The 27,786-nt window shown below is 30.7% G+C and overlaps 2 protein-coding genes across 2 annotated transcripts; one reads left to right on the top strand and one right to left on the bottom strand.

Annotated features, from left to right (window-relative positions):
- Positions 1 to 760: 760 nt before the first annotated feature.
- LOC139528192 (uncharacterized protein C6orf62 homolog) lies at positions 761 to 12,966 on the bottom strand. The gene is made up of 7 exons (XM_071324071.1): positions 12,050 to 12,966; positions 9,244 to 9,333; positions 8,267 to 8,356; positions 5,759 to 5,881; positions 5,194 to 5,328; positions 4,707 to 4,766; positions 761 to 4,084 (listed from the first exon to the last, which is right to left on the bottom strand). The coding sequence occupies exons 1-7, from the start codon at positions 12,176 to 12,178 to the stop codon at positions 4,019 to 4,021; spliced, it is 693 nt and encodes a 230-aa protein (XP_071180172.1). The 5' UTR covers positions 12,179 to 12,966; the 3' UTR covers positions 761 to 4,018.
- LOC139528183 (metalloendopeptidase OMA1, mitochondrial-like) lies at positions 12,951 to 24,959 on the top strand. The gene is made up of 8 exons (XM_071324059.1): positions 12,951 to 13,370; positions 15,375 to 15,603; positions 16,759 to 16,935; positions 18,707 to 18,814; positions 19,332 to 19,460; positions 20,403 to 20,477; positions 21,936 to 22,082; positions 22,526 to 24,959. Exons 1-8 carry the CDS (start codon positions 13,066 to 13,068, stop codon positions 22,970 to 22,972), a joined length of 1,617 nt encoding a protein of 538 aa, XP_071180160.1. The 5' UTR covers positions 12,951 to 13,065; the 3' UTR covers positions 22,973 to 24,959.
- The last annotated feature ends 2,827 nt before the right edge of the window (positions 24,960 to 27,786 follow it).

The following is a 27,786-nucleotide window of genomic DNA, read 5'->3' as shown; positions in this document are numbered from 1 at the left end:
TACATTGGTTTACTTTTATAAATTGTTATTTGGATGGAGAGTTGTCTCATTGGCAATCATACCACATCTTCCTATATCTATATATGATTCCTGCCGTACTGTGATAGTCTCTATTTATCCTCGACATATTCAAGCTTCCAGGCCTTCCCCCTTCTAAAATATAAAGCTTTAAAGTAGTTGGTATGTTGTGAATTAGTTATAATTTCAGTTAAGTATTTTATACTCTTTTATTTGCTCTTTGTATATCTTAGACTCGAGTAAAGCATACAAAACATTGAAGACGCTTTTGTGTTTACTCGCCTTTATAACTGATACGTCCAAAACATTGGTGCCGTGACCAGGATATGCAGCTGGATCACTATCCCTATGTAGAGCTTTCTGCAACAACACTTTCAAGAAGGATTGTTGTCTGACAGTAAAAATCTCAACATTCTGCACATTTCCAACTGTGAAAAAACTTCTATTTAATCCTATTTAATCCTATGTTCTATATCTATACATGCTAGCAATGTTGGTTGGCAGTGGGATCATTGGGCCCATTTTTTTAACTACCTCAATGACGATTGTGACCACATTTGGTACAAATTGGTGCATAAGTTTCAGAGATTTTTAAAAAGATAACAAACAATGAAAAACAAAAGACACCAAGTGATGAGAGGAGATCAATTGACCTTTTGGGTTGGGTGAAGTCAAAGAATGTTTAATTGTTTGCTTCTGAGACCGTAACTATTGTAGTTTTGAGAAATGAAAAACACAAATATCAGTTTAGTAATATAATTTATTAATTTACTGTCTCTTTAAGGAATGTCAACATTCTGGCAGATGAAACAGTAGCTTATATGTCTGCAATCTGAAAATGCAGATGTAAATTTGTTTCTACTAATGAATATTGTTATATAAATGATAAATAATGACATCCTTTAAACAGCATAACAAGTCTATGACTGGCTTTTCCAAACCGTATATGATGAGAAATGAAATTCATGTACTGCACTGTTATTTCATATTACAAATGTATAGTAAATACTAAATCTATTAACATTGCATGTTAGCATCAGGATAAGTTCAACTTTTTGTGATATAGAGAACAAACTTCAATTAGAAGAAAATTTTCACTGCTTTCATTTCTAATTTGCTTAAAGATCATATGGCATTGTTTATGAATGTTTCCTATTTTATGTATACTTTTTTCGTCTTCATTTTGTTAAGTCATTAAGTTTGTTTTTTTCTATCTGCTTATACTTGAGATGATACCAAAAACAATTAATAAAAACAAAATTCAAAGCATTGTTAAATTCCTGTTGACTCTTTGTTTTTACTTTAAGACAAATGTTATTTTGTATAATTCCACTTCAAGAATCTTTTGAACATAGATCATTATTTTTACACAAGATTTAAAGTTCCATAACTCTTGAAATTTAGATCTTAAAATAATCAAAAGTGAAAATATTATTGCTTCTATTATGATAACATTTTTTAATAGCGATTGTTTGGAGCATACCTGAGTTACTGAGAGTAAGAGAAAAGAAAAATTGCCAAGTTTTGGTAGATTAAAGTTAAGTAATTTTGACGGACCAATCTGGGAATAATCGTATCAAAAAAGTTACTTACTTGAGTTCTAACAAGTACATGTATCAAAAATGTCAAATAGCAATGATTTAATATATATTAAATGTCCCTCTCAAATTAATGTGTAGCATAACAATGTTGTTTGTTATCATAAAAAAACCCATTGTATATGAGTTTGGATCCTCACCAAAACAGGCTAAATTGTATAGAGTGCTAATGCATTACCCCATGATTTGATTAACAAAAAAAACAAGTAGAAATGAAGAAAAAGATTACATAAGTTGAGGGATTCTTTATAATTTATGAAACAAATAATGTTTTTTGCAATTTGCTCGTCTTATGTTAATTGCAGAAATGCAAAAAAAAACCCAGTTCAATTGCTTTTCAATTCTTTCAGGTTAAAATAAGGTTCACCACTCAAAAGATGTAACCTAGCATTGAAGTGAATGGAATTTTAGACATTATCTAATTCTAAAGTACTAAAATCACAAGTTTTTATTGAATATATGTGACCTAAAAAACATACCAAAAACCCTACTTAAAATGCGGAAATAGTACAGTGAAGATATGTAGCTGCAGACATAATTTATTTTTCGCCCTATGCAAAAATGAAAATCACAATTACTGTGCTGCCAAAGATTATATATCAACATATAAATATCAGCAAAAATAAAAAATAAAAAACAAAATCAACAAATGATAAAAACAACTCTTTTATACCATACAGTAGTTTGTATCTAGAATGACTCCCAACTTTCCTGATTCAAACACATTGATATCTTAAAACCAATTGTAAATATTATCAGGATTTTTTTGTTGAAACTTTAGTTGGTGGAAATTGTGTAAAAAATTCTGAACTTCTACATTAATAGAAGTGATTCTTAAAAATTCAAGCATATCAAAGCAATGAATTGAAAAATCAATTCGCATGGCTCAATCCTGTTAAGAAATCATACTTCACTGCAATTCTCAACATTAACAACATTTTATGGAAATAAGTTTTTAATACATAAAATCCGTGCATAATTTCTCCCTCCCTTTTAACATAAATACAACGCAGTAAAAAAATCATATTTTCAGAAAGAAAAAAGTCAATTGATGACAATAGAAAAACGTCTTGCTTGATTAGTATGTCAGGAGACCACCAATTTCACTACTGTATTTACAAACAAATAAAATACATACAAACACACTTAATACATGCATGCACACTAACCTTTTACAACCAAACCAAATTTCAATTAACACACTTAACATAGAACTAAGATAGGAAAACTTTGTAACAATTACTAGCATACACCCTCATTCTCACACTTTCATGACAAAATTGATAAACATTTTAGATACCTTTTATAATTTACTTTTGGAAAATAAAATAAAAAGGATAACGAAAGATGCCTAAACGATATGAAAAGATTATTAATGTTCTGGTTCACCATCTGGATTTAAAATAAATCACTACCACCATAGGGAAAATCCAATATCTGATCCTTTACTGCTCCCTGAGATGTGAGCAATGCTTGGAGTTCAATTTTAAAATTGTTAAAATTTATTTAGATAAATGTTTCTTTTTAATTAGAGATGCACTTCTTTTTAATTAGAGATGCAATAGTATTAACCTGAAATAAACTGAACAAGGATAACATTTAAATGCTTTTCTTTGTAACATCTCAGTACCTGACTAACAAACACACAATTTTCTGTTCATATATGTCATATTTCAAGTAAGCTTTTCAAAATGCAGAACACTTATTTGGATGACATGAAGAAGTAACTGGTAGCTATATTCTGACTCTATTTAAACCTTCCCTTACAGTTTTAAGTCTGAAAGTGGTAAGAAAATTTATTGATAAAATAGTGGAAAAAAATTGCCTCTTAACTCAATATACATAAATTTTTCAGTACAAATGCTTTGAATAAATGTAATAAACCTTATTTAGTAACTTAAAAACTAATTTTTGATAGGTTATTATTATTCATATTTGTTTGTTGTATACTGTCTTAATTATTTTCTTATTAGGAAAATTAAAATAAGGACTCCAAAATTGTGTCACCTATTAAATTAATTTTATAATGAATAAAAGCCTAAACATTTCTTCTCCAACATGTGTTGTGACAAACAAAATAATGTAGCTTTTATTAGTCCAGAGTAGTTGATTGGTCGTTAAGAAATTATACTTTCTACACTTAAATGCCATCTTTGTGATTGTCCTTCAGACAGAATCATCTTGGGTCCAACTTAAATGTGAAATGAAATGTCTGCATTACTTTATATATGTAACAAGCTTTTTATATGAGCCATGTATGAATGAAATGTCCATAAAAATAATTTTTGCACTGGCCAATCAAAAGATTACATTGCCATTAACATAGTTATTTTCACTATCAACATATTGACTTTGTAACAGTTATATGACACAGAACATCCCTGATTTATGTATGCTTTGGTTTAATCTGGAATATGTTGTGAGAGAATTTCTTCCACAGTACCAGGCCCCCATGATGTCAGCTGATCCTGAAGAATAAAAAAACATATTAAATTTTATGGTTCATTGTCCAAAATAGTGTTTATGGTGGATACTTTTCCTTCATAGGTACCATTTCTTGAAGATTGAGGAAACACAATATTTTCTTGGATTTTTGAATTGGTGGTTCAGCAAAAGTTTGTTTATGAGTCTATAGTCATTTCATACTTTATTGAACATTCAAAATATTTGAGTTCCCAATACCAATGAATCAACAAAAATTTGTTCCCCATAAATAATAGTGAATCCGCAGTAGAACTGTAGTCAAATAATAACTATTTCAAAATGAATAAACAGCTGCGCCAGGAGCGCATGATACGCCTGTCGTCTTGTGTGCAATTATAAATAGTTTCTGAGATACAGCGTGACATGTGAAAACCCACCTTTTTTAACAAAAAAACTCAATATTTCTAAATAAAATTTTGAATCAAAACCAAAAAGTATACAGATCTTTAGATTACTACAACTAATAAGTGTGTAAAGTTTTAAACAATAATCAGAAATCCTTTTTGAGATATGGCACGACATGTTAAAAACCCCATCCCCCTGTTTTACAAAATACTCATGAAATGTTATGCAATAATTTTCACCAAATAAGAATATAATTCTTACCTGTGGCAAGTAGAGACATACACTTGACAGCTTGAACACAATCGCCTTGTTTTTACTTGTCTGAAATATACAATAGTCATTTTAAGATTAAGATGTGATCAAAATTCAAGGATCCAACAACAATATTTTTAGAGTCAAGACTGATGTTAAATAAAGTTAAAACAAAATGTCCTCATTTAGGTGTAATACCACTATTTCATAGTATGTCACATCTAATGGGATACGAAAAAAGGGTTGAAAAAAATATTCCCTTGAGTTTGACAGTTGTAGAAAATTAGTTGTACATTTCATTGCAATAAAAAATTTCTAAGTCATAAACATATACCTATGGTGTTTTGAAGCACACTATTTTTTTTATTTGGTGTTGGTCAGAATTATAATGGTTCCAACATGTCCACTTTTTTTTGTCTTTAAATCATACCATAAATGATATTTAACTCATTTTCAATTAATAGGTGTCGCTACCTTAGTGGCAAGAAATATTTACCTGTAATTGATTTTTGTCTATAAATAAAAACATAGATTGTGCTGGGTTGTTGATAATCATTCCAGATTTGTCCTTTCTGGTTAGCAGCCGCATTAATTGTTTTTCATAGTCACCACGTAGAAAATTAAATTCTGCCTGAAAAAAAGTCACAGCAAATTTTAAAAGGTGTGATTTTTTTTAAATGATTATAATCAATATATCAAATTTTAAAAAGTAAATAAGCCTGATTTTGAGAATTGGTTTCATAAATACAAGTCTGCCTGAATAAACATTCTTTGAGGATGACTTGTACATGTATCTTAATAGTTGTTAATTTCTATATTATTTGGTTTCCTGTGGAGAACTGTCCAATTGGAAATTATACCTCATCTTCTAATCTTAATTTTTAGTAAAACTTAAAGAAACAAAGTAAAACCTATGTAAGTTTACCAACCTATACTCAATAGAAATATAATATTGAACAACATACTGGAGCTTGTATGTCACCCTAATCAACACCCTGTGCCGAGAGGGTAATCAATGTTCTTTCTGAAACATAAACTTAAAATTTATAAAAGAAAAATACCTGAATAGGTTTGAATGGTGTGTCCTCTCCTTTCCATCTTGAGAATAAGATGCATTCAATTTTTTCTATATCATTTCTTGGCCACAAAAAGAAGTCTATTTCTGTTGTACATCCAAGTACATCCTGCAATATATTTTGAAATTGCCCATACATTTCAATTAGATTGTAAGACTTTAATCACCCAGTCCCTTATCAGGTAAAAAATGAAAAGTTAACAAAATACATTTTACTTTTTTGTTTTGTAATGAATTTGCCAGGTTACCACAGTCTAATAGATATTGCAACCTGTTAAGTTTGGATTTCATAAATATGTTTTATTAATTGCACAGAAAAAATATGTTGCTTTTCTCCATTTCCATAGTTCTTTAAAGATGTCATCACAACTTTAATTAAGAAATAATTCATGGAAGCCATAGATCCTTGGAAATTTACACATGGCCTGGGCCCTGATATTCAAATTTTATCCTGAGCGTTAGTTTACAAAAAGTAACATGATTTTGTTGTAAGCTTCTGTCATTTTTATCCTGAGCGTTAATTTACAAGATTTTCTTGTAAGCTTCTGTCATATCAAAAGTTGACATTTCGTAACTAAGGAGCCGCCATGTCGACTAACTGAAATTAGTAAATATGCAAATAATGCAATAGAATAGAAAATAAAACAAAACAAAACCTACCTCAAAAATCAGTTTTAATACAAATCATACGAATTACGATGGTTCACGTAACAGAAAACTTTCAACTGTAGAGGTTTCATTTGTATGACGTCATGTTTTGAAATCGAACTTAAATGCGCCAAAAAAAATAATAGTCTTTCGCAGAAATTTATTTTATTTTGTTGATTTCTCCGAGCTCTTGTGCAATACTGCTTTTTATTACGCATCAGAATAAGAAAAACAGTTATTTTGTCTTTTTTCAACTGCACTTTTTAAAACAATAAAATCAACAAAGGGTCTGTGAATAGTTTCCAATACATGTAGATTAACGTGGGAAGTATATTGTAACAGCCATTATTAAGCCATTATTATGTATATCTCTGAGTCTGCGCTAAGTATAGATATATAGAGAATTTTATCACAGTGTTGTTTACAAAGTGAAAGAAGCACGTCATATTAGAATCAACATTTTCTCTTCAGAACTTTGGATTTATCTATGGGTTGTGATTAAAAGACAATTTCTGATAAAGATACAAATCTTTTGTTGTTGGTAGATCAAAATTATATCTACATTTGAAAAAATAATTCTGATGAATATAACATATTAAAAACATTTTCTTTTTATTTCAGAATAAATACTTGGCTGAGCGCAGCCTGATACGACCACAGAGGTCGAAATCCTGAACAGTTGGGGAAAGTTTGGACACAATATTCAAGCTTGATACTGTCTGAATTTGGATTGTGATCAAATTTTTTACAAAGGTTTCTGATACAACATAAATGTGGTCAAAGATCTTATTAATATATTGGGCAATACTTTGCAATTGAAGATTTCTTGTTGAAAGTTTAAAAAAAAAATTGGAATCCCTGAAAAAAATTGGGCAAAAAATATCCCCCACCCTTTTTTGAAACCAAAACTCAATTCAAGCCAATCATTTGTAGTATGAAATCTTGTAGCACAATTTCAGAGAGATACATACACTTAAACACAAGTTATTGTCTGGAAACTAGAAAAATGCTTGTTTTTTTCACCTTTTTTAGCCCCTAATTTCTCAATGTTAAGGGCAATTAACCCCAAACCCAATCCCAGCCTTCCCTTTATTATGTTGAACCTTGTGGTACAATGTCAGAGAGATCATACACTTACACACAAGTTATTGTCTGGAAACTAGAAAAATGCTTGTTTTTTTCCCCTTTTTGGTCTTTAATTCCTAAACTGTTGGCCCCACAACCACTAAAATGAATCTGAACTTTCTACTTGTGGTACAATTTCATAGCAATCACTTATGCACAAGTTATTATCCTGAAACTAGAAAAATGCTTGTTTTGGGCCAATAATTCCTAAACCGTTGGGGCCATCATCCCTAAATCACTCCCAACCTTCCTTTTGTGGTATTGAACCTTCATAAAAAAGTTCATAGAGATCCAATCACTTAAACTAAAGTTATTGTTTGGAAACCAATTTGTCTTAGGACGGCCATGACACAGACAAGAACATCATTCCATTTTACGATCCTAAAATATTTTTTTTTGCGGTGGTATAAAAACTAGTGCTTTCATCTTTTTGTATGGATATTCTGGAACAATTTAGGGACTAATCAAGATTCTGGTAACTTTATTAATGGAAACATCGCAGTTGAGGAGACTTTAAATTAATGTAATTGTTATATTTTGTTGAATATTGTTCCATTTCCTATCAAGTGTATTTCACATCCTCTGCTGCAGTTGAAAATGGAAAAAATTTGAGTTAATGTGTCGACTCAATGATATTTGTCTGAATTTGTTTTTTTGTTTTTTTCTTGCGGTTTTACACCCTTTCATTCAAATTCACATTTTTTCTATGCATAAAGCTTACCCTTCTCATTGACTGCCACCTTGGGGCATGGAGTTGAACCACATCTTTTTCCAGTAATTCTTTTGAGCTTTCTAAAGAGTATGCTTCCTCCTACAAATACAACCAAGTGTGAATAAAACATAACAATGATTTAACAAAAACTCAAAAATAATCTCAGTACAGCAATCGCAGTAGTAAGTAATAATTATCATGTCATTTTCTTCTGACATATTATATACAATTCATTTTGTAAGATATCAATAAAAAGAAATATTTTTGCTATGTCAGCTTAAAAAGCTAATGTGGGCAAGTTGATAAGCCTTATCTTAACTGGTCATACTAATTTCAAATATAAAACCGTTAGCATGTTTAGATCAGCATAAAAAAGAAGCAAGGACATTTGTTACACTGGCCTTGATGCATGCATACATGTATCAGTCAGTATTTCCTGTCTTTGCATAAATTTTACAAGATTTTAAAGATGTACATGGTGTACCTGGATAGTTAAATCCAGCTAACACATCAATATCATGAATATAGTCTACTAGCTCTAGCTGACTTTGCATAAAAAGACAGATACATGCAGATCAGTATAGTATCCTAGCTGACTTTTTGCATAAATGTACTTTAACCAGATAACATACATGCAAAAACAGTTAGAAAATAGTAACAATTTCTGGACGTACAGATGTGCAGACAGACAAATTAAATTGAAATTAAACCACTTAATTTGGATACTTTTCATATTTTTATACAACGTATATACATGTACACAACAAATAAAACCAAAGAACATTTAGTCTTCACGCTTACCCACAAGTCCTATGACATTGGATTGTAAAATTGCTATCAGACTTGTAAAATTGTATTCTACAAGCCAACAGAATCCAACTAAAATTTTTAAAAAATTGAAAGATTCTGGCACATGGCTTGTGGACTCAAAAGTTAAGCGTGAAGGCTGATAGTAGACTCTGTTATTATATATTTTGTAAGAATACCTTTACTCCTTTCATAATACTGTCTTCATAGTTGTTTGTCATAACTGGTATAACTTCTGCTACCTCAAATACTGCACCATTCTTCTTTTGCTTAAAATGGAAAATATTTTTTTTTACATGATTTCATCATTCATACTCTTCAATAAATCATACATTTAAACTATGTTTGTAAGAATAAACTTATACATGTACTTTTTTTGCTGTGCATATTGATTTTGGATCATTGGTGGATACCCCATATCTTTTGTTATTCTATTATACATTTCATATGTTTATGCTAACACTATATTGCACAGGAATTTCTTGCAAGTCTAACATTTAGTGAATTTTTCAATGAAGAAGAGTCGTACATTTGTAAATGAATGTGACGGTCTACAACATAAATATGCATTATATTAGTGGTCACGATTTGGAAATGGACAGACACATGACAGATGTGGGCCAAATCAGAAAATGAAGACTACCTGAGGCCAAATAAAAATATATGTGTGGTTCCAGTAACCCTACCCTCCCTACTTTTTTGGCTTACAAATAGCCTACCCTAAACATTTTATTGTCATTTTTCGTTAGCACTGTTAAAGTCAGAATGTTGCTCCCATAGACTTAATGTAAAAAAAAAAAAAAAAAAATTAAAAAAATCCCTGCCTACCTACCCTAACTTTTTTTCAGATGTAACGAACCACACATACTTTTTTTATTTGGCCTAGGGAAAATACCACTTGCTACATGAAAAACAGATGATGTTGGACACAATTTTTTGATAAAAACTTTTGTAAAATACATGTAACAGAATGGAAACGAAAAACAATCAGTAATTTTTCAATTTGTAAAGGGGCATTACTTTAGAATGGTGAAAAGTGACGCCACCAAAATTCAAACTTGATCTGTGCTTTGTCCTGTTCAGTGTCTTCCCTAGAAAATTTCTCATGCATGGTGGGTCCATGGTGAACTTGCAACATGGCGCGCAACGCTTCTTTTTTCAGAACTATTTTCACTTCATAATGTATATATTAAAAGCCATATACCAATCTAATTGTTTTATTAAAATTACAGCAATTCATACAAATCATGCAACTCTAAAAGTAAAGCCCTGGAGTTACAGACAATAATAAAAATAATCCAGTCTGCTTATTTACAAATTAATGTCAGGTACACATTATTTTGTTGATATTTTACTCTGTTTTAACCTTCTAGGTAAGGCATGTAGTGTCCAGGTTGATCAATCAGTTTTGTAGTGGTTATGTGTGTTGCTGACACAAGAGTTTCAATTAAGATGAAGTCAATATCTGTTATTTGGAAGCTAAGCTGACATTTTATTTCATGAAAATTAACTATCGATTTCAATACACCCGTCTTTGATTTATTTATAAAGATTCATATTGTAAAATTCCTATTTTGCTGAAGTGAAAGACCCCCACTTGTGATCACTTGTTTAAAAACGGTAAATGGGGCCGCTAATTAGCTTGTGACCCATTGAAATAAAAATAGAACAACACAAGTTTATTAAAACAAATAATTTTTCTGTAAATTATCAAATCTTATAAATTTTTCATATAAAGACTGTCTTTTACTCGGCCCGGCGATGTGTATTCTTTGATAAAATCAATCAACCACGCATAATCTAAAAATATCTTTTTGTTATGACCAATCAAAAAATAGTTCATCAACTTTCTATGACCTTCTATTAACTGTTGAAGTAACTGTGAAAATTATTTTAAAAAATATATATACGTTGTTCATTCTCGGTGAAATGTTAGTTTCATAAACTAACCTGACCAAAATTAAACATTTTAAAGATCTCTGTTAAACAACGATGTCAAAAACCCGTTTTAAAAGTTAGCCACGGCACAGGCAAAAATGACAGGTAAAAGTCAATTTACAGAAAAGGTTAAAACTTTTTTTCTTCACAGAAAGTACTTGAGCATTGGAGATTAATTTGACTATTTATTTATTAGCTATCTGGCAACTTCTATTATATAACTGAAGTCTAGAAGTATAACCAACTAATTAAGAAGGTTGTAAAATACCGGCACACGCTACGTGATGCATGTTATTATCAGTTGGATGAGTTTAAATCACCTGTGTTTGTTACTTGTCACTTCACTTTCAAAATATTGATTATGAATATATTACACAGCTACGATTTTCACACATAGTGGGATGCATAGAGGCAATGATGAAAGCATGGCGGTCGAAATTGATGTGTAGCGGTACCGCTATGCTTGAATAGCCTAGGGAAAACACTGATGTTTGTGGTAATAATAAGCATATATAAGTCTCATATCATATGGTTCAGGCAAACTCAAGTTTGACAACAGAAACAAAATTTCAGCATTTTATTTTATAAAGGGGCATAACTCTAGAACGGTTAAAGTGATGCCACCAACATTCAAACTTGATCCAAGTTGTGTGTTACTAAGCATAGAAGTATTTACACTTGTATGCAAATTTTTCCGCCATTACATAAAATCACACAGGTTCCCATAAACTTTGACATCATTTTAAATATTTGACGTCACATTTTAAAAGTGATTGTTGTTCGACGTCAAAAGGTGATTCGGAGACGATCTAAGGTCATTCGGAGGCAAGATACAGCTAAAGACCAAAAGCGTAAATATTATACGTTTATTGTGTAGAATTTTCATTACATTTGGTTGAGACAAACCTCAAAAAGTTAGAGAATGGAAACCAACTTTGCAACGTTTGGATATGTGTACATGTACGTACAGACAGACATGGGTAAAACTTAATGCCCCCTCTGCTACAACAGGTGAATAAAACAATTGTGTTTATCATTTACATTTACCTTATCTTTAAAATGGAAAATAATATACATCTTGAATTCAAAGTGGTCTGCTAAAGATTCTCGTTTCTTCCTCAACTGATGCCTTAAGCGAGACAACGCTGCAGATTTCCTTACTAAAGGATCTCCCATTGCTGTTGGTTATACTTGTCCAGTTCAATTTTGGATTTCAAATACCAATTGCATCTACATGTAAAATTCAATTTATGCTGGCTATTCTCAATTTAATTAAGTCTATGAAATCCATTGATGTTTGCAATGCTAAAACATTTTTTTCAAATTTAAAGTGTTCTGTCTAAATTTAGCATCACTGCAATGTCAGCAAAATAATGTCATTTTTTTATGTCGAAATAAATTATAATACAACGTATTAACTAATCAATGGATTACCAATTAGTTCAAATAAAACTCAACGGTCTTAAAGAAAGATATAGCTGTATAAGGAAGCTTTGATTTTCTAAATTGAAAATGAAAAGTGAAATGAAAATTATATTTTCAAGGGGTTTTCCAGATGGTGTCCATATCGTTATGTGGAAACACAAAGCAGCACTGTTTTAGACGCACGAAAAGTACAGTGACACAGTTTTATCAAATATTCATATCCCATTCTGGTTTCGTGACGTCGGTTACACTGGGAACGTGCCAGTTTCTGTTAGACGAGTTAAAGATCAAAACGACAAATGGCGTTTTGAACTTCCGGTTTTGGTGATAGTAAGATAGATCTGTTAACCTACGAGGAAATATTTGTTTATCTCTTTCGTGAAGTGAATAATATGAGTCTCGTCTGTAATGTTGTTATCATTAATCCTTTAGAACGGGATAAATTTTAAATATTTAGACAAATTCTTTCTGTATCTGTGTTATCTGTTCATGGTGTTATGTTTTGGTAATTAGTTAGCCCACTGGTTTCCAACATCATTATCTCCCTTGTAACTAGTTTCACTTTCATGTTGATTTGAGGAGTTTAAAATAGATGATGTAACACACGATTTTTTTTCAGAATTTGTCCAGTAGAAGCAATGTCTTATCTTAAGCATCTACACAAACTTCAGTTCCACCCATCTACACGTTCAAATACAAATAAAATAATCAACTTTTTATCTGAAAGAACTACAACAAAACCCCTCAGTGTGTGTACATTTAAAACTTTTCCTGGCCCATTGATCTCAGGTACCAACAGTTTAAAGTTTCAACCACTAAAACAAGGATGCATTAACTGTTTCAAATATGGATTTCATACAAGTTCCAGAAAGCAAGCAATTGGACCACATCTATGGGTTGTGGTGAAATTGGCTATGAAGGGAGCAAGTGTTATTAGTGGCAGGTACTTGTAAACATTGTGACTAAGTGCAGTGTATAAGTCATTTTAGAGAAAGGCATTGCCTGTTGCACATGTATAAGGCAAGATTTCAAAATAAGTTACTTGAAAACTAGTCCGAGATTACTCTGGCTGTTTTGCCAGACAAGCTGGGGCCGTAGGACGTTTGAAAATAAAGTGAAACGATCGGTCACTTTGAAAACTATCTGAATATAAGAAAATAAAGTATGGCAGGTAGATGAAACTTACATAAATGAAGAGGTAAATGAAAAATGAACAAATTGATACCTGATTTATATAATTCCAAGGCTGTTAGTTGGCACCAGAAGCGACTTACATTTTAGCAGCGCATCTATTTTGGATGGACAAATATCCACTTTTTGATATGGGACAAGCTCTGACGTCCCAAGGCCCCAGCTTGTCTGGCAAAACAGCCGTTGGACATCAGAGTAATCTCGGACTACTCAAAAACCTACAAATTTGATAATTTAAAATTTGGTTCTTCATAAAAAAAATACCTATACGTGATAATTTCAAATAAAATTATTCATTAATGGTCATTAACCCCTTCTTGTACAGTAAATTGCTGAAAAATCTCTTTACAATGAGCCATAAATAAAGATTTTTAGGCCAAAAAATACATAAATTAAGATAGTGGTACTAATTTGAAAAAAATATTTGTCAGACTAGAAGCTTGTAAGGTATATGACTATTGAATTTGACATCACACCTTACAGAAATCTAGCATTCATTGATAGTAATAGTAGGTGAAGTCAACTGTAAATGTTATATAATATAAAAACCAATTAATCATCATTTCTTGGTTTACAACAATCATGACAATGAAGAACATAGATGCTTACAGGTTCTTTTTGCATAAAAGTGAACAAAAGGTAATGAATTTTTAGAATAACTAATCAAAGAATTCAAATATAGTAAAATGTTCAGAGTGACAACAACACCTAAATTCATGAATAAGCTATGTGCATTAAAAGTTAATTATCAGTGTTGTAGGTAACTAGTTAAATATTTTCTGATATTTTAATTCTTGGACTACATGTGTAGTTACATGTATTCTATATAAATTAGACCAAGGTGTCATGTTGAAGGACGTACCTTGATCTATAATTGTTAACTTTTTATACATTATGACTTGGATGGAGAGTTGTCTCATAGGCACTCATACCACATCTTACATATATATAATATATATAGAAGATGTGGTATGTAAGTGCCAATGAAATTAATATATATTACTTTTACATAAACCATATTACACATATCTCACATCTGAAATCACAGTAATTTGTTGCAACCAATGTAATAGATTTATTTGCTGCATTAAAGTAGCAGCTCATGAACTTCTTTATATACAGCGAATAATTTGACATAAGTCATGGTTTATTTTAACACTTCGATAACATATATATTAATATCTGTTACTTTATCATATTTATTATCTATTCTGAAGTACAAAATATAAGGTCTGCTATTGTTTTATACATTTTTATCTATTATATACATTATTTTTATACATTATCTATCTATCTATACAAGAAAGTGATACTATAAAAAAGAAGATGTGGTATGATTGCCAAAGGGACAACTATCCACAAAAGACCAAAATGACAGACATTAACAACTATAGGTCACCGTACGGCCTTCTGCAATGAGCAAAGCCCATACCGCATAGTGAGCTATAAAAGGCCCTGAAAAGATAATGTAAAACAATTCAAATGAGAAAACTAGCGGCCTTATTTATGTAAAAAAATGAACGAAAAACAAATATGTAACACATAAACAAACAACAACCACTGAATTACAGGCTCCTGACTTGGGACAGGCACATACATAAATAATGTGGCGGGGTTAAACATGTTAGCGGGATCCCAACCCTCCCCTAACCTAGGACAGTGGTACATGTATAACAGTACAACAAATGTTTACTTTTACTCATTGTTATTTGTAGTAACTTTGATTTAACTTTATGAGTTTTTATTTATTTTACAGAGGTTTCAGACAATGGTGGAAAACCTTACCTGACCATAAAAGACTTCACTTTATTCATCTTTCTAAAAAACAGTGGAAGGAAATTTTATTAGCAATATCAGGAATTTCTGTTCTTGGGAGTCTTTATTACTGGAGCCATATACAAGAGGCCCCTATAACAGGAAGGAGAAGATTCATAGCATTTACAGATAATCAGTTTCAACGTGTGATGAAGATTGAAGCTGAGCAGGTATTCTGTTTGATCAAAATCAGGATTCAGATAACACAGGGAAATAACTTTAATAATTTCCCTTACATGCAAAAAAGTTGCTTATAGGTATAGCAATAAAAAGCATGTAAGTTAAATCACACATCCAATCTTTATTAAACTTTGTGAATTCTTTGTTGATTGCTTCTGATTTTAAAATATGATATAGAAAAAAAAATCAAACCAATATGTAAATGCAGAGAGATTTAGGGTTTTGATTAGCATAGATATATATATATATATGTCTATCTACAATATGCAAGTTGAATGAATATTATGAAAATTATATTTTATTCTTTTCACCATTCCATGCTTTGATTTTTCAGTTAAAAGAACTATAATATCATATTTGTATTGATATCCACAACATCACATGTGCTATCATTTGACCAGCAACTGCTTACCCTTCCAGAGCACCTTAGCTCACCAATCATGCTGATTGTAACATAAAATTTTATTTTCTCCTTGGTTACTTCTTATATTTCCCCCCTTTTATACAAAGTGACAAATGCATATCAGGCAAGGATTTCTCTCTGTCAGAGCACTTTAGGCATATCCCTAATATGTAAAACTTTGAAGCGTTGACCCTGTATTTTGAGACATATTTTGTGTTCGAAACTGTCTGCTTTTAATCACATTTTTCAGTGATATTTAGATTCAGTTTGATAAGTGCCATTTTTTTAGTATTAGATACACCTTGAGGATGTTAGCTCGAATGGGATATATATATAATTTACACCATTATATTATTGTCAATGTAGAATGAATGTTAAGAAATAATAAGGCTTGAATTTATACTGATTTTACAACGGGTTGGCCCTTTATGCTAATTATTTTACCACGAGCGACAGCAAGGGGTGTGTACTCAAAGCGTTTGAAGAACGTCATGTGAGAATTTTCCATAATTGAGGAGGGTGTCTTTCAGCAATTTGATCATATCATAATGTTATTGAAAAACATGATAAATGCAGGGTATCCAATTAAAAAAAAAATTGATATGATTGCCAATAAAACAACTATCCATGTGACCGAAAAACACAAATACAAGGATATAAACAACTAACTACACTTTCAAAGTCTAACACATGTTATATTTTTCAAAAGAATCTAAAATCTTTATAGAAATTTTCATTTTAGCTTCAGGAGCAGCTTCAAGAACAGATTCTTCCAAACAACCATAAACTGTATCCTGTTTTGTTAAAGATTGTTCAGCGATTATATGAAGCTAACACAGATATTAAAGAAGTAGAGATGCAAAAGTGGACACTATCTATTGTAGATGACCCTGATAATGTCAATGCATTTGTTTTACCAGTAGGTATTTCAAAGAAAACTTAATATTTCTAGCTTATTCAGTGATTGATGCAATCTGCTTTTTTTTTTTACAAAAATGATCAGCAATGCAATATCCTCAAATGATTATAATAGTTGAAATCTTCAGACCACTTCTTATTTAAGAATGACAACTATTTTCAATATTTTGCATTTTTGCCTAATATCTTCAAAATTATACATACTATAATTAAACTTTAAGTAGCAAAAATGATCTCCAAATAAGTAAAATTTTGCCTAAATAGTTTGTAGATTCTTTATTGGAGTTATTGCCCAATAACAATTTGTTTACCCTTTTTGTGTGCATAAACTGAAGAGACCTAGAGAGAAAATGTAACACAAAAATTATCCGCAATTGAAGATGAACAAAATAGTGATTTCTTGTTATGAATTTTATCCTAGTCTTAAATATTGGACGTGGCCCTTTGTTGAAGAGGCTTATATATCTAGGTGAGCGACACAGGATCTTATGAGCATCTATATAATAGAGCTTGCATTTGTGATATTTACTATTACATATAATACTTCATTGGATATTTTATCATAATAAAATAGCAAAACATAGCTACTAATAGGGCTTAAAAACAGTTACATTTACCAGACAAATACTTTTCTTTCAATGAATTTCCAAATACATGTAAATTCACTATCTGAAAATTATATGATTAAGAACAAAAATCGAGGGTTTAGGTAGCACTCCACAGTAAGGTGTGTAGTTTCGCATTTTGGCCCCTGTGGATTTTTTCAAATATGAGAGCTAGTGTGCGATAAAATTCATTTTTGGATAGCTGAGGATAAAAATAGCCTTCATATTGGGTTTATATGAACATCAAGATTATGTAATGTATGTAATATAGGCTGTTTTCTGTATGACAGTCTGTATTTACATATCCATACCAATGCTTTTTTCCATCTTTTTGTCGCACCAACTTCATGATTAAATTTTACAAAAAAATGAGGCGAAAGGCACCCATTTTTTATTTGATCATTAAGAAGATTTATATCAACAGTTTCTAAAAAGGTATCACTCAATACTCAGGTATTGAAATTCTAGTTTGATCCACATTTTGGGGGGATATGTGACATTTTCACCCCTGTTTTGCAATATTTTATGGTAAATAAATGGAGGATGTTGCCATGGATACACATAAAAAGAATTATATTTCATCCTTTCAACTTTTGAAAATCAAATCTGTGGAAGATACTGATTACATACATATGCACATGTACAGTACATTTTTAATTTTATTTTCTAACTGTGGAGTGCTACCTTAGGCATTTTTTTTCTGACTAAACAGTTTTCCTTAATACAAACACACTATTCTAGTCATAAAACTGACATGTTGTGTACGAAACTATGATTAAGTTTAAACATTTGTATCTTTTATAAACCTGTGCAATGTCATTAAAGAATGATATTTGATTTCTCACTGTGAGGTTTATGTTAGACCTTTCCAATGCACCATAAGATTTGTTCATACCCCATTTCTCTCACATCATATATTGTTGATATTTATAGATGTACTTTTCGCCTCATAGCATAAAATTGTTATATATAAAAGAGTTAAGATTGTCTCAGATAAGCACATAGTTTCTTATTTTTCACAACAAGACCCTTCAGTATTCAGTAGAAAGTTTTTCTTTATTAAAAACATTTCTGTATGATTTTTTTACCCCTCAGTGCACTCTCTAGTTATAATAAATCTAGAGGAAGGTGTTTTAAAATTTGAACATGACTTGATTTTACTTTTAGACAGGTGATGTGTTTGTTTACACTGGATTGATTAAATTTGTGGAAACTGAAGATGAACTAGCAATTGTATTAGGACATGAAATGGCACATGCTATACTCAAACATGCAGTAAGTTTTAAAGACTGGTATATAACTATAGGACTAAAACACTTAAAACAAAAATGTGCTTATTATGTTCAAGTAAAATGCCACTTTTTATACATTTATAAAACTTGATGTCAATCAGTTTTATTGAAGAAAAAAATCTGTTTTGTCATGAGTTAATTATTAACCTTTGAAATGTCAAGAGATCTGGACTAATTTCTGCCTTTTTCTGAAGTTCTTTAAGATATGTTTTGTGTATAATGTTCACTGAATAAGGGAAATAACTCTAGCTAAAAAAAAATCTAGTTAATCATACCCTATTCTGATCTATAATAGTATGTATCCAGCAGTATAAATAATCTTTTTCCTTAAATGGCTGAAGAATACATGATAATTTAATTTTGGAAGAAAAGCATTTGAAGTTGCAATTTTGCAATTTACTTTATTTATTTGTTTTAATCAAGTCAAGATAGTCAAAATCAAAAATTTTAAATGGTTTGGCTTTTTTAAAATGATTACTTAAAGAATTATCGTTTTGCAGGCAGAGTCACTAAGTCAGGCCCAATGGATAGATTATTTTGTGATACTGATTATGGCAGCTTTGTGGGCTGTAATACCATACGATGGAATTGCTTTTGTTTTCAACTGGTTTGTTCACAAAGTAACTGAGGTAAATTTATATAATAGTTACACTTACTTACAGCATTGAGGACATGCATATAAAACACTAATACAAACTTACTTAGATATGAAAACAATGGCATTACCATGTAAAAGGGTCCACCAATGACAGAAATAGCATGAACTGTGTAAGTAACTTGAGTAAGTTTAAAATCAACAAGCATAACTAATATTTTGGAATAAGATATTATAGTTCTAGTACATAACACATTTTCATATTTCATAAAAGGGCTTATATCTGATACTGAATAAAATTTGAAAAAGTGACTGTACGTAAATGATTCAAATAGATAAAATTGAGAATGGAAAGCATACATTTACCAGGGCTCCATGTTGAAGACTGTACTTTGACCTATAATGTTTTACTTTTACAAATTGTTACTTGGATGGAGAGTTGTCTCATTGGCACTCATATCACTGCTTCTTATATCTATTTTGTTATATGTTCTATAAAGTAAAAGGTGTGATTCAAAGTCAAATTGGTCTTAAATCAAATGTATTTTTATATATCTCCAATTTGCAGAATTAGATGTTGAATTTCGTTCATGTTTATACTTTAAAGACAATGGAATACATTTATATCTTTTTTGTTGGTTATTTAAAAGCAGTATTCGATAAAATTATGAAATTACACAAAATCTTGACTGTTGACTTCCATACATCCAGAAATTATACAAAACACAATCATTTTCCTGAATTGATATTGATACAGGTATTGCATTTCTGCTCTTGTGCTATCATGTCATTTTAATTAGAAATTATTCTTATAATGTCATAGTCCATTGTGTGATCAAGTTTAAGTGATATTTTTCATTTTGTGTGAGTGGTCATTTTGAAATAAAAACAGAGTATGAAAAATAAAGGAAGTTCAGAACAGATCTTAATAGATATGTATGCATGAAGGAAAATAAAAAGTGATATTTTTTTTCAGTATATGTTACACTTACCACATAACAGGCTACATGAAACAGAGGCAGACAAAGTTGGCTTAGAACTAGCTGCTAAAGTATGTCATTAGTTATTTTACCACTTTGTTTGTGAATTATTTCAGATTATTTGAGTAAGGTTTAACTCTCCATTAAATACTCTATTGAAACTTCATATAAAATATCTCTTAAAATATCTGAATACTTTAAAATAACTAATCCAAGAATTCAGATATAGAAAAAATATTAAATAAGTGACCCAACAATCATGAATGAGTTAACAATATTAATGAATTATCACATATTTGTTACAAATACGTTGGGTTTTGCATATGCAATAACCTCAAAATTGCCCAGGGCAAAAAAGACGATATTGATATTGTGCCCTGATTCCAAATGACGTTACGTCATTGCATCCTTAACGACACTTTTGTGATACAAAATTTAAAATTTTACCTGTTATGTTTTATTAAATTGTAATAATTGAACTTTGTGTCTCTATTCTGCAGAACTTAGATATGTGATAAATAGATTATAACATGTCTCTTCCATATTGGCCCTGGTATCATCCCTCGACCCATATCGGCCCTCGGCTAAAGCCTCGAGGCCGATATGGGAGTCTTGGGATGATACCAGGGCCAATATGGAAAAGGCCATGTTATAATCTATACTTATCAGGACGAACAACACATTAAGGATGTACTTAGGTGAGGTTTTAGAATTCGTGTTAAATGTTCGGACTCCTTGGTGTTTTTCCATACAATACAAGTTAAAATATTTTGCCCCATAACACCCATTTATTTTTTCATACAAGACTTAATAGCTCATGAAAGATCATTTACCAAAATTTTAGAAGATTCTTGATTTTCTTTCTTTTGTTTTGAGACCCAAATAATACCAATGCAAATATAAGGTAAAAGTCCGAGTCAGCCTTTTCCCGCCATATTTTAAGTCTCAAATATCTCAAAAAGAAGGTCCATGACCTATCAATATTTTTAGCTTATTTTTGTTCATAACAAATGCTCTACCAGTTTATAGTATCAATTTTAAATTCTTGATTTATTAATTTTCACCTCACCTCACCTTAAGTGTAAAAGATTTATCTGTTTATACTGGAAAAAGATAACAGGCCACAACTCATTCCTTTTATCATTTTTTTAAGCTTTTCTTATCACGTGGCATCTGTTGTCTGTCGTCATGGTCAAATGTTATCATCTGTCTTAAATTTAACAAAAATCTTCTCTTCTTAAACTACTATTTAAATTTTGAGGCACAAAAATAAACCCCTGCAAGTTGGTGAAATAAATCACCAAATCTAAATTGTGTGAAAATAAACCTCTTAAATTGCAGTATATATCTTGGCATATCAAAATTTGTGTATAGTAGTCTGTTATATTCAGATAACTGGAATAATGGTATTCAATATTTCAATTAACTGCTATAACGTGCATTTTTAATTTTAAGAAAAATAACAGATTCTTTTGAACAGATACTGTATATTGTCTTAGATTTTTTATGATACACCTTATATACGGTAGGCATGTTTTGATGTGAGATTTGGAACTGTTTTCTGGAGGAAGTTTGAACTAAAGGACAAAGTTGATAATGGAAAGATGCCTGAATGGTTATCAACTCATCCAGCCAGTGAGAAAAGAGTGGACTTCTTTGAACATTTTATTCCTGAGGTTTGTTTATTTATTTGAAATTCATAGCATGACAAATTTGCTAATCAAACCAAATAGTTTATGCATGAAACAACAGAACATATCATAATCCAAAATGTGCATTATTTCACTGTTATAACTTTCATATAGGGGTTGACTGCTTTATTTCTAAAATTGAGAATGGAACTGTTTGTCCACCAATCTGTCCATGTGTCTGTCAGATATGCAGGTACATTTTGGCAATGAATATCTTTGCTTGGTAAAAATTTAAATGAAGGATTAATAATTATGACCCACAAAATGTAGGAAATGTTTGTGTACAATAGGAAAAAAGTCTTACAGATCTGCCAGCCTAGCAACAGGTTATAATTATTAAATAAATAAATACATTGGTATCATTAGCAGCATAAATAAAATTTTAAAACATTACCAATAGTATTTTAAATGTGTGTTTTTTTCTATAGTACTTAGAGATGAGAAAACGTTGTAGATGTCCACCATTATCAGAAAAGGATCCAAGAAAATTACTTCCACCTCTTCAAGAGCAGATTGATAATCTTATTACTTCTAAAAGATCAAGGGGAAACATCGAAAGATTAAAGATTGCACCTTCAAGCCGTAGTCCACTAGTCTCACAAAATCAGGCAAACAACCCATCAACAAAGAACCAACCGACAAATCAAATAATTCTTAATGACAAAGACACAGCTGAAAAAGAAAACATTTTGTCAGCAGTTTCTCCTATCAGGTCTGATAAAAATGATACACAAGTAACTGATGATGGGATTGTTGAAACAGAATGTGAAAAAGGTTTTTCTTCTAAAGTTGTGCCAAATGTTCTTATATCACAGGAACTGAATAGTAAAGACAAAAATATTATTGGAAGCAAGGAAGAAGTAATTGGGCATTGATGACTAATTTATTAGGTTTATTTTAATTAGTTTTTTTTTGTAGTTATTATTATGAATTTCCTTTTTTGAAGGTGGAAGATCTAATTGATCCTAATTGGTAGGTTGAAAAATTAGCACATGTCAACCTTCAGCTGTCTAATAAAGCTGTGTAATGTAGAGCTATTTGGGGTTTAATAGTCAATAGAATATATAGTATTTATAATAAAACCTATCCTCTTGAAAGGTATAAAAAAAATATCATTGGGAGATAGACTATATAAGCTATATTTTGCTCTTTGAAATAGTTCTTCTTTTACATTTACATTTCAAGAATATAAAAGTATTATTCTAGTCCTGACAGCATTTTTGGAGAGAAATTTCTCAGGGTTAAACTGTTATCACATCACTTTGTGTCCAGCTGAGTGTCTTTCAAATTCATATATCACATTTTATAGAAGAAGATGTTTTATAAATTTTATATAAAAAATGTACATATTTTAGCAAGGGAATTTTCAGCATGGTATGTGTCTCTGTCATTGAATTTTTAGAAGAAATGTACATTGACTCTTTCAACTTATATTTACAAACTTTTTTGCTATATATATATTGCAATATTTTATACATTTTTAGGCCACAATATTATAAGTTATCTACGTTCATATCCATATCTACGGATATGAACGTAGATAACAAATTTATCCCCTGTCTTCATCTAAATCTGGCGATTTTAAGAGAAATTCGACCACAAAGTTTTACGTGAAAGTAACGTTTTTTTCATTTTTTAAATATCTTTTATTGAAATTTGGGATTTTGACATATTTTTAACAGTAGAAAAATATAAGACGTTTTTAATCTAAAGACAGAGAAAGTGAAGTTGGTCGAATTTGGCGCTCAAAGTTGTGAGAGTTACATCATAGACGGTGTGACGTCAACGTGGGTCATTTGCATAGCTAGTTCAGTAGTCCCATTCATTGGCAATGTGGCAGAATAGTGATGCATTTCTAAAATGAGTGCAAATAATCGACATAATAAGATAAAATCGTTAGTGTATTAAGTATCTAGTTATACAGACATCATAAATAATCTACAGAATTCGATATTTCATAAGGAACAACCATGGAACTAAGGAAAACGTGCGTGAATTTCCCAGATGTAATGGGTAGCAACGTCCGGGGATATGGGTTAGCAACACCCAGGGGCTATGGGTTTTGTAACGACGTGTAACTAATCAAAATCCTAAAAATATACTAAGCCGGGGATAATGTGTTATATTATTGGCTGAATGTTAAAAAAGAGTCAATTAATCTTAAGCACCAAGTGTGAAGATACTGTTGTACTGTTAGGAAATAAAGTTTTCTAGTATAAATTAAATTTAGATTGTAATACAGTTAATTATTTCTTTTCATTTTCTTGCTATCCCACACTTTAGTGGTTTTTCAAAAATCTTCCTTCATGCCTATACGAAATTGGTACTTGGTTGAACCTTTAATGTAGTTATTTCTTCTTCTATACCCACAACAATGTTCAAATAGAAGTATAACCATGATAATCATGAAATTTTCATGTATTTTTTATTGGTAACTATATATCTTTTAATCTACTAATCAAGGGATTCCAAATTTTAGAATCAACCTTCATATGGGCCTGCTTTACATGTGTTGTTTGTTTTAACATCTATCACTCACTCTGACAACATAATACATGTGTGGGAATACCATTAGTGAGCACAAATCACAGTTTAACTTGTTAATGTGTAATCAGGGACAAACACAGGATTTCAGGTTAGGGGGTCAATAGGCTAGGAATTGACCTTGGCAAAAATTTCTGACATTCATGAACATAAACAAATGGTTCTTATGTAGAGAAAATGTCAATTTAGATATATATTATGAACTTTGTTTATGTATAGCAAGTTCTTGTTAAAAATCAGAATTGATTATTTTATTCTGTGATATTTGTAAAATATATATATATATTTAAAGAGATTAATAAAAAATAACTTTAAAAAGTCTTATGAGTTATGGCTAAAAAAAGAAACTGTCCTTAGTGTATCGTTATTCCTACGGTATGTGGGCAATAAGAAGTAACACTAGTTTAGGCACACAAGTATAATTGTAAACAGTAGCATCATCTTAGTGTACATGTCATCAGTATCAGTGCTAATCTATGGGGCACATAATAAAATCATATATATATCATTACACTTAGTTTGACTTTTTGAGAATAAATCAGAGTCTGAGTGATATGAGGAATATATAATGGTTGACATTTTCTGATGCGTACTTTCAGAAAAATGATGTGATGTGTTGTTATTGCCAATGAGCCTGTAACTAATTGATAAAAAAACAGAAAGAAAAAAGGGAGTATCTTCAGATAGTGACAATGCCTTCAACAACTAGTATATATATATTCACTCTGCCTCTATATTGTTAATTCAAAAATGCTGAAAATATTGGAAAATGAATTACAGGAAACATTATTTTGTCTAATTCAATAGATTGTATTCAGAACAAGAGAAGGAAAGAAAAAAAACAGCTGTTAAAAGTACAGTCATGATAAGTAAAATAAATCCCTTTATAACACACCTTTGCCAGCCATCAAATCATCCATATAGTGTTTGGATCTATTGTCTTCTGTTATTGCTGGTTCAAGTTTTATTTTGCTCAGATTCAGGTTTTCAGATAGTTTGATGTGAAACAGATGTTACATCAGTAACAGCACTATTAGAAGATGCAAGGTACATCAAGATGAGACAGCAACACAATAACAAGAAAAGACAAAGGACAAGGGATGATCATGATTCAAGTGAATGCAGTGATCAGTATTTTATTTAGTTTAATGCAACTGTGATTGCAACATAAATAATCACAGAGTAAATTGAGATATGAACTTTTGATTTGTACATGAAACAATCTGTTTGACAATGAAGTATGAATCTCCTGATAATAGAGGACCTGGAACTTCAGTATTTCTTAAAATAAGATGTGGTATGCTTACTAAGGCCATTATTGACATTGAAGAATATTTTGAAGGAAAGTATTCAACATTTTTATGGGACCGCAAACAATTTTGCAGTCGTATATTGGTATCACGTTGTCGTTGTCGTTGTCAGCAGCGTCCAAAGACGGATGGTTTCCGGATAATAACTTTAGTATAGGTAAATAGATATCAATAAAATTTAACACAATGTTTATAACCACAAAAGGAATCTTGGGATTGATTTTTGGGGTTATTGTACCTAAGGTTTAGGAATTAGGGGCCCAAAGGGCCCAAAAATAGCATTTATCTAGTGTCAGTACAATAAGTTGTGTATAAGTATTTCAATTGTTCTGAAACTGTACCACAATGTTAATACCATAAGAAGAAGGTTGAGATATATTTTAAGGGTTATGGGGCAAACAGTCTAGGAATAAAGGGCCAAAAAGGGGCAAAAAACAAGCATTTTTGTAGTTTCAAGTCAATAAATTGGAGTCATCTTTGTCCAGAATGGTTGTTGACTCACCTAAAACCAATGCTTGATATAATCTTTGAAAATTGGAGTTATCTTTCTTTGCCCAGAATAGAAGTTGGATCAACTTAAATCAATGCTATATACAACATACAATGCAATATTCACTTTACTACCAACTGATAAGTTAAAGCAATCTTTATCATTCAGTGATTACAAGCATTTGATTACCATTTTAGGGTTATGCCCCTTTACAAGTGGAAAAATTGAAGATTTTTTTAGTTTCTGTTCTCGCAACTTAGGTTTGTCTCAACTAAATTAACTGAAATGTGTATATAATGCTAATTACCTCTAAACTCAATTTTTGGCAGCTTCACTGTTACAGTTCTTGAGTTATGTCCCTTTATAACGTTATATGCTAACGGGGCATAATCTGTGACCTTTTGCACACTCCCCATTTATTTTTTTAGAAGTTACTATTAATTAATATTAATTTTAACCATGATTGTATGACATTTTATGATGTATGTAAATGAGTAGTTATTGTTGCAAACTCCATTAGAAATTTGAATTGAGATCATTTTTGGAATAAGGGAAAGACGGAAGTGAAAAAAAATTGAAGTGGGGGTCAAATTTTTTTTCTCATTTCAGATTTCAGAATTTAAAAAGAAAATTTCTTCAACCTCTGCGGTCGTATAAAGCTGCGCCCTGCGGAGCATCTTGTTGACATTATTTTCTAATTTATTCCTTAAAAATCCATACTAAATTTTTAAAATGAAGTTATATAACCAAGGCCAGTACAATGCTCGTTCCTGACCTGGTTAATCATCTTGCTAGGTTGGGGGAACTAGCTGGTAGCTTTTATATGAATACATGTCAACGTAACACAGATTCAAAGTTCAATATATAATGTTTATTAAATCAGCATTCAGTATAGTTTATCAATCACAATAATCACAATAATCACATAAGTTCATGAGACATGATAAAACAGCATGTCTAATATAAATCCAAGTCTATAACACCAGTGTCCAATACGTGACTATAACGTCTATAAGGCAAGTGTCTCTTACTACATGGTCAACTAATATATATTGTATATTTCATAATTCAATTAACATAACATTAATACTCATTTATCTAATTTACATAATAATGCTATTTTATCTATTTTCCCAAATATCAGGTCTTTGTGACATAACCTAAATTATCTTAAAAAGTAAGAAATCCTTTTTGTCTATAACACTTCTCTAATCCTTAATTCTCTATTGTCATTTAGCCCTCAGGGGATTACATAATAATTTGCTTTACACTTATCTAAAATTGTGAAGATTTATATTAACTATTTATCAAGTAAATTATTTCTTAAGCTAGTGCTAAATATCTT

The sequence above is a fragment of the Mytilus edulis genome, chromosome 1 (assembly GCF_963676685.1).
Source record: "Mytilus edulis chromosome 1, xbMytEdul2.2, whole genome shotgun sequence".
NCBI lineage: Eukaryota > Metazoa > Mollusca > Bivalvia > Mytilida > Mytilidae > Mytilus > Mytilus edulis.
This window is presented reverse-complemented; position numbering and strand designations above follow the sequence as displayed.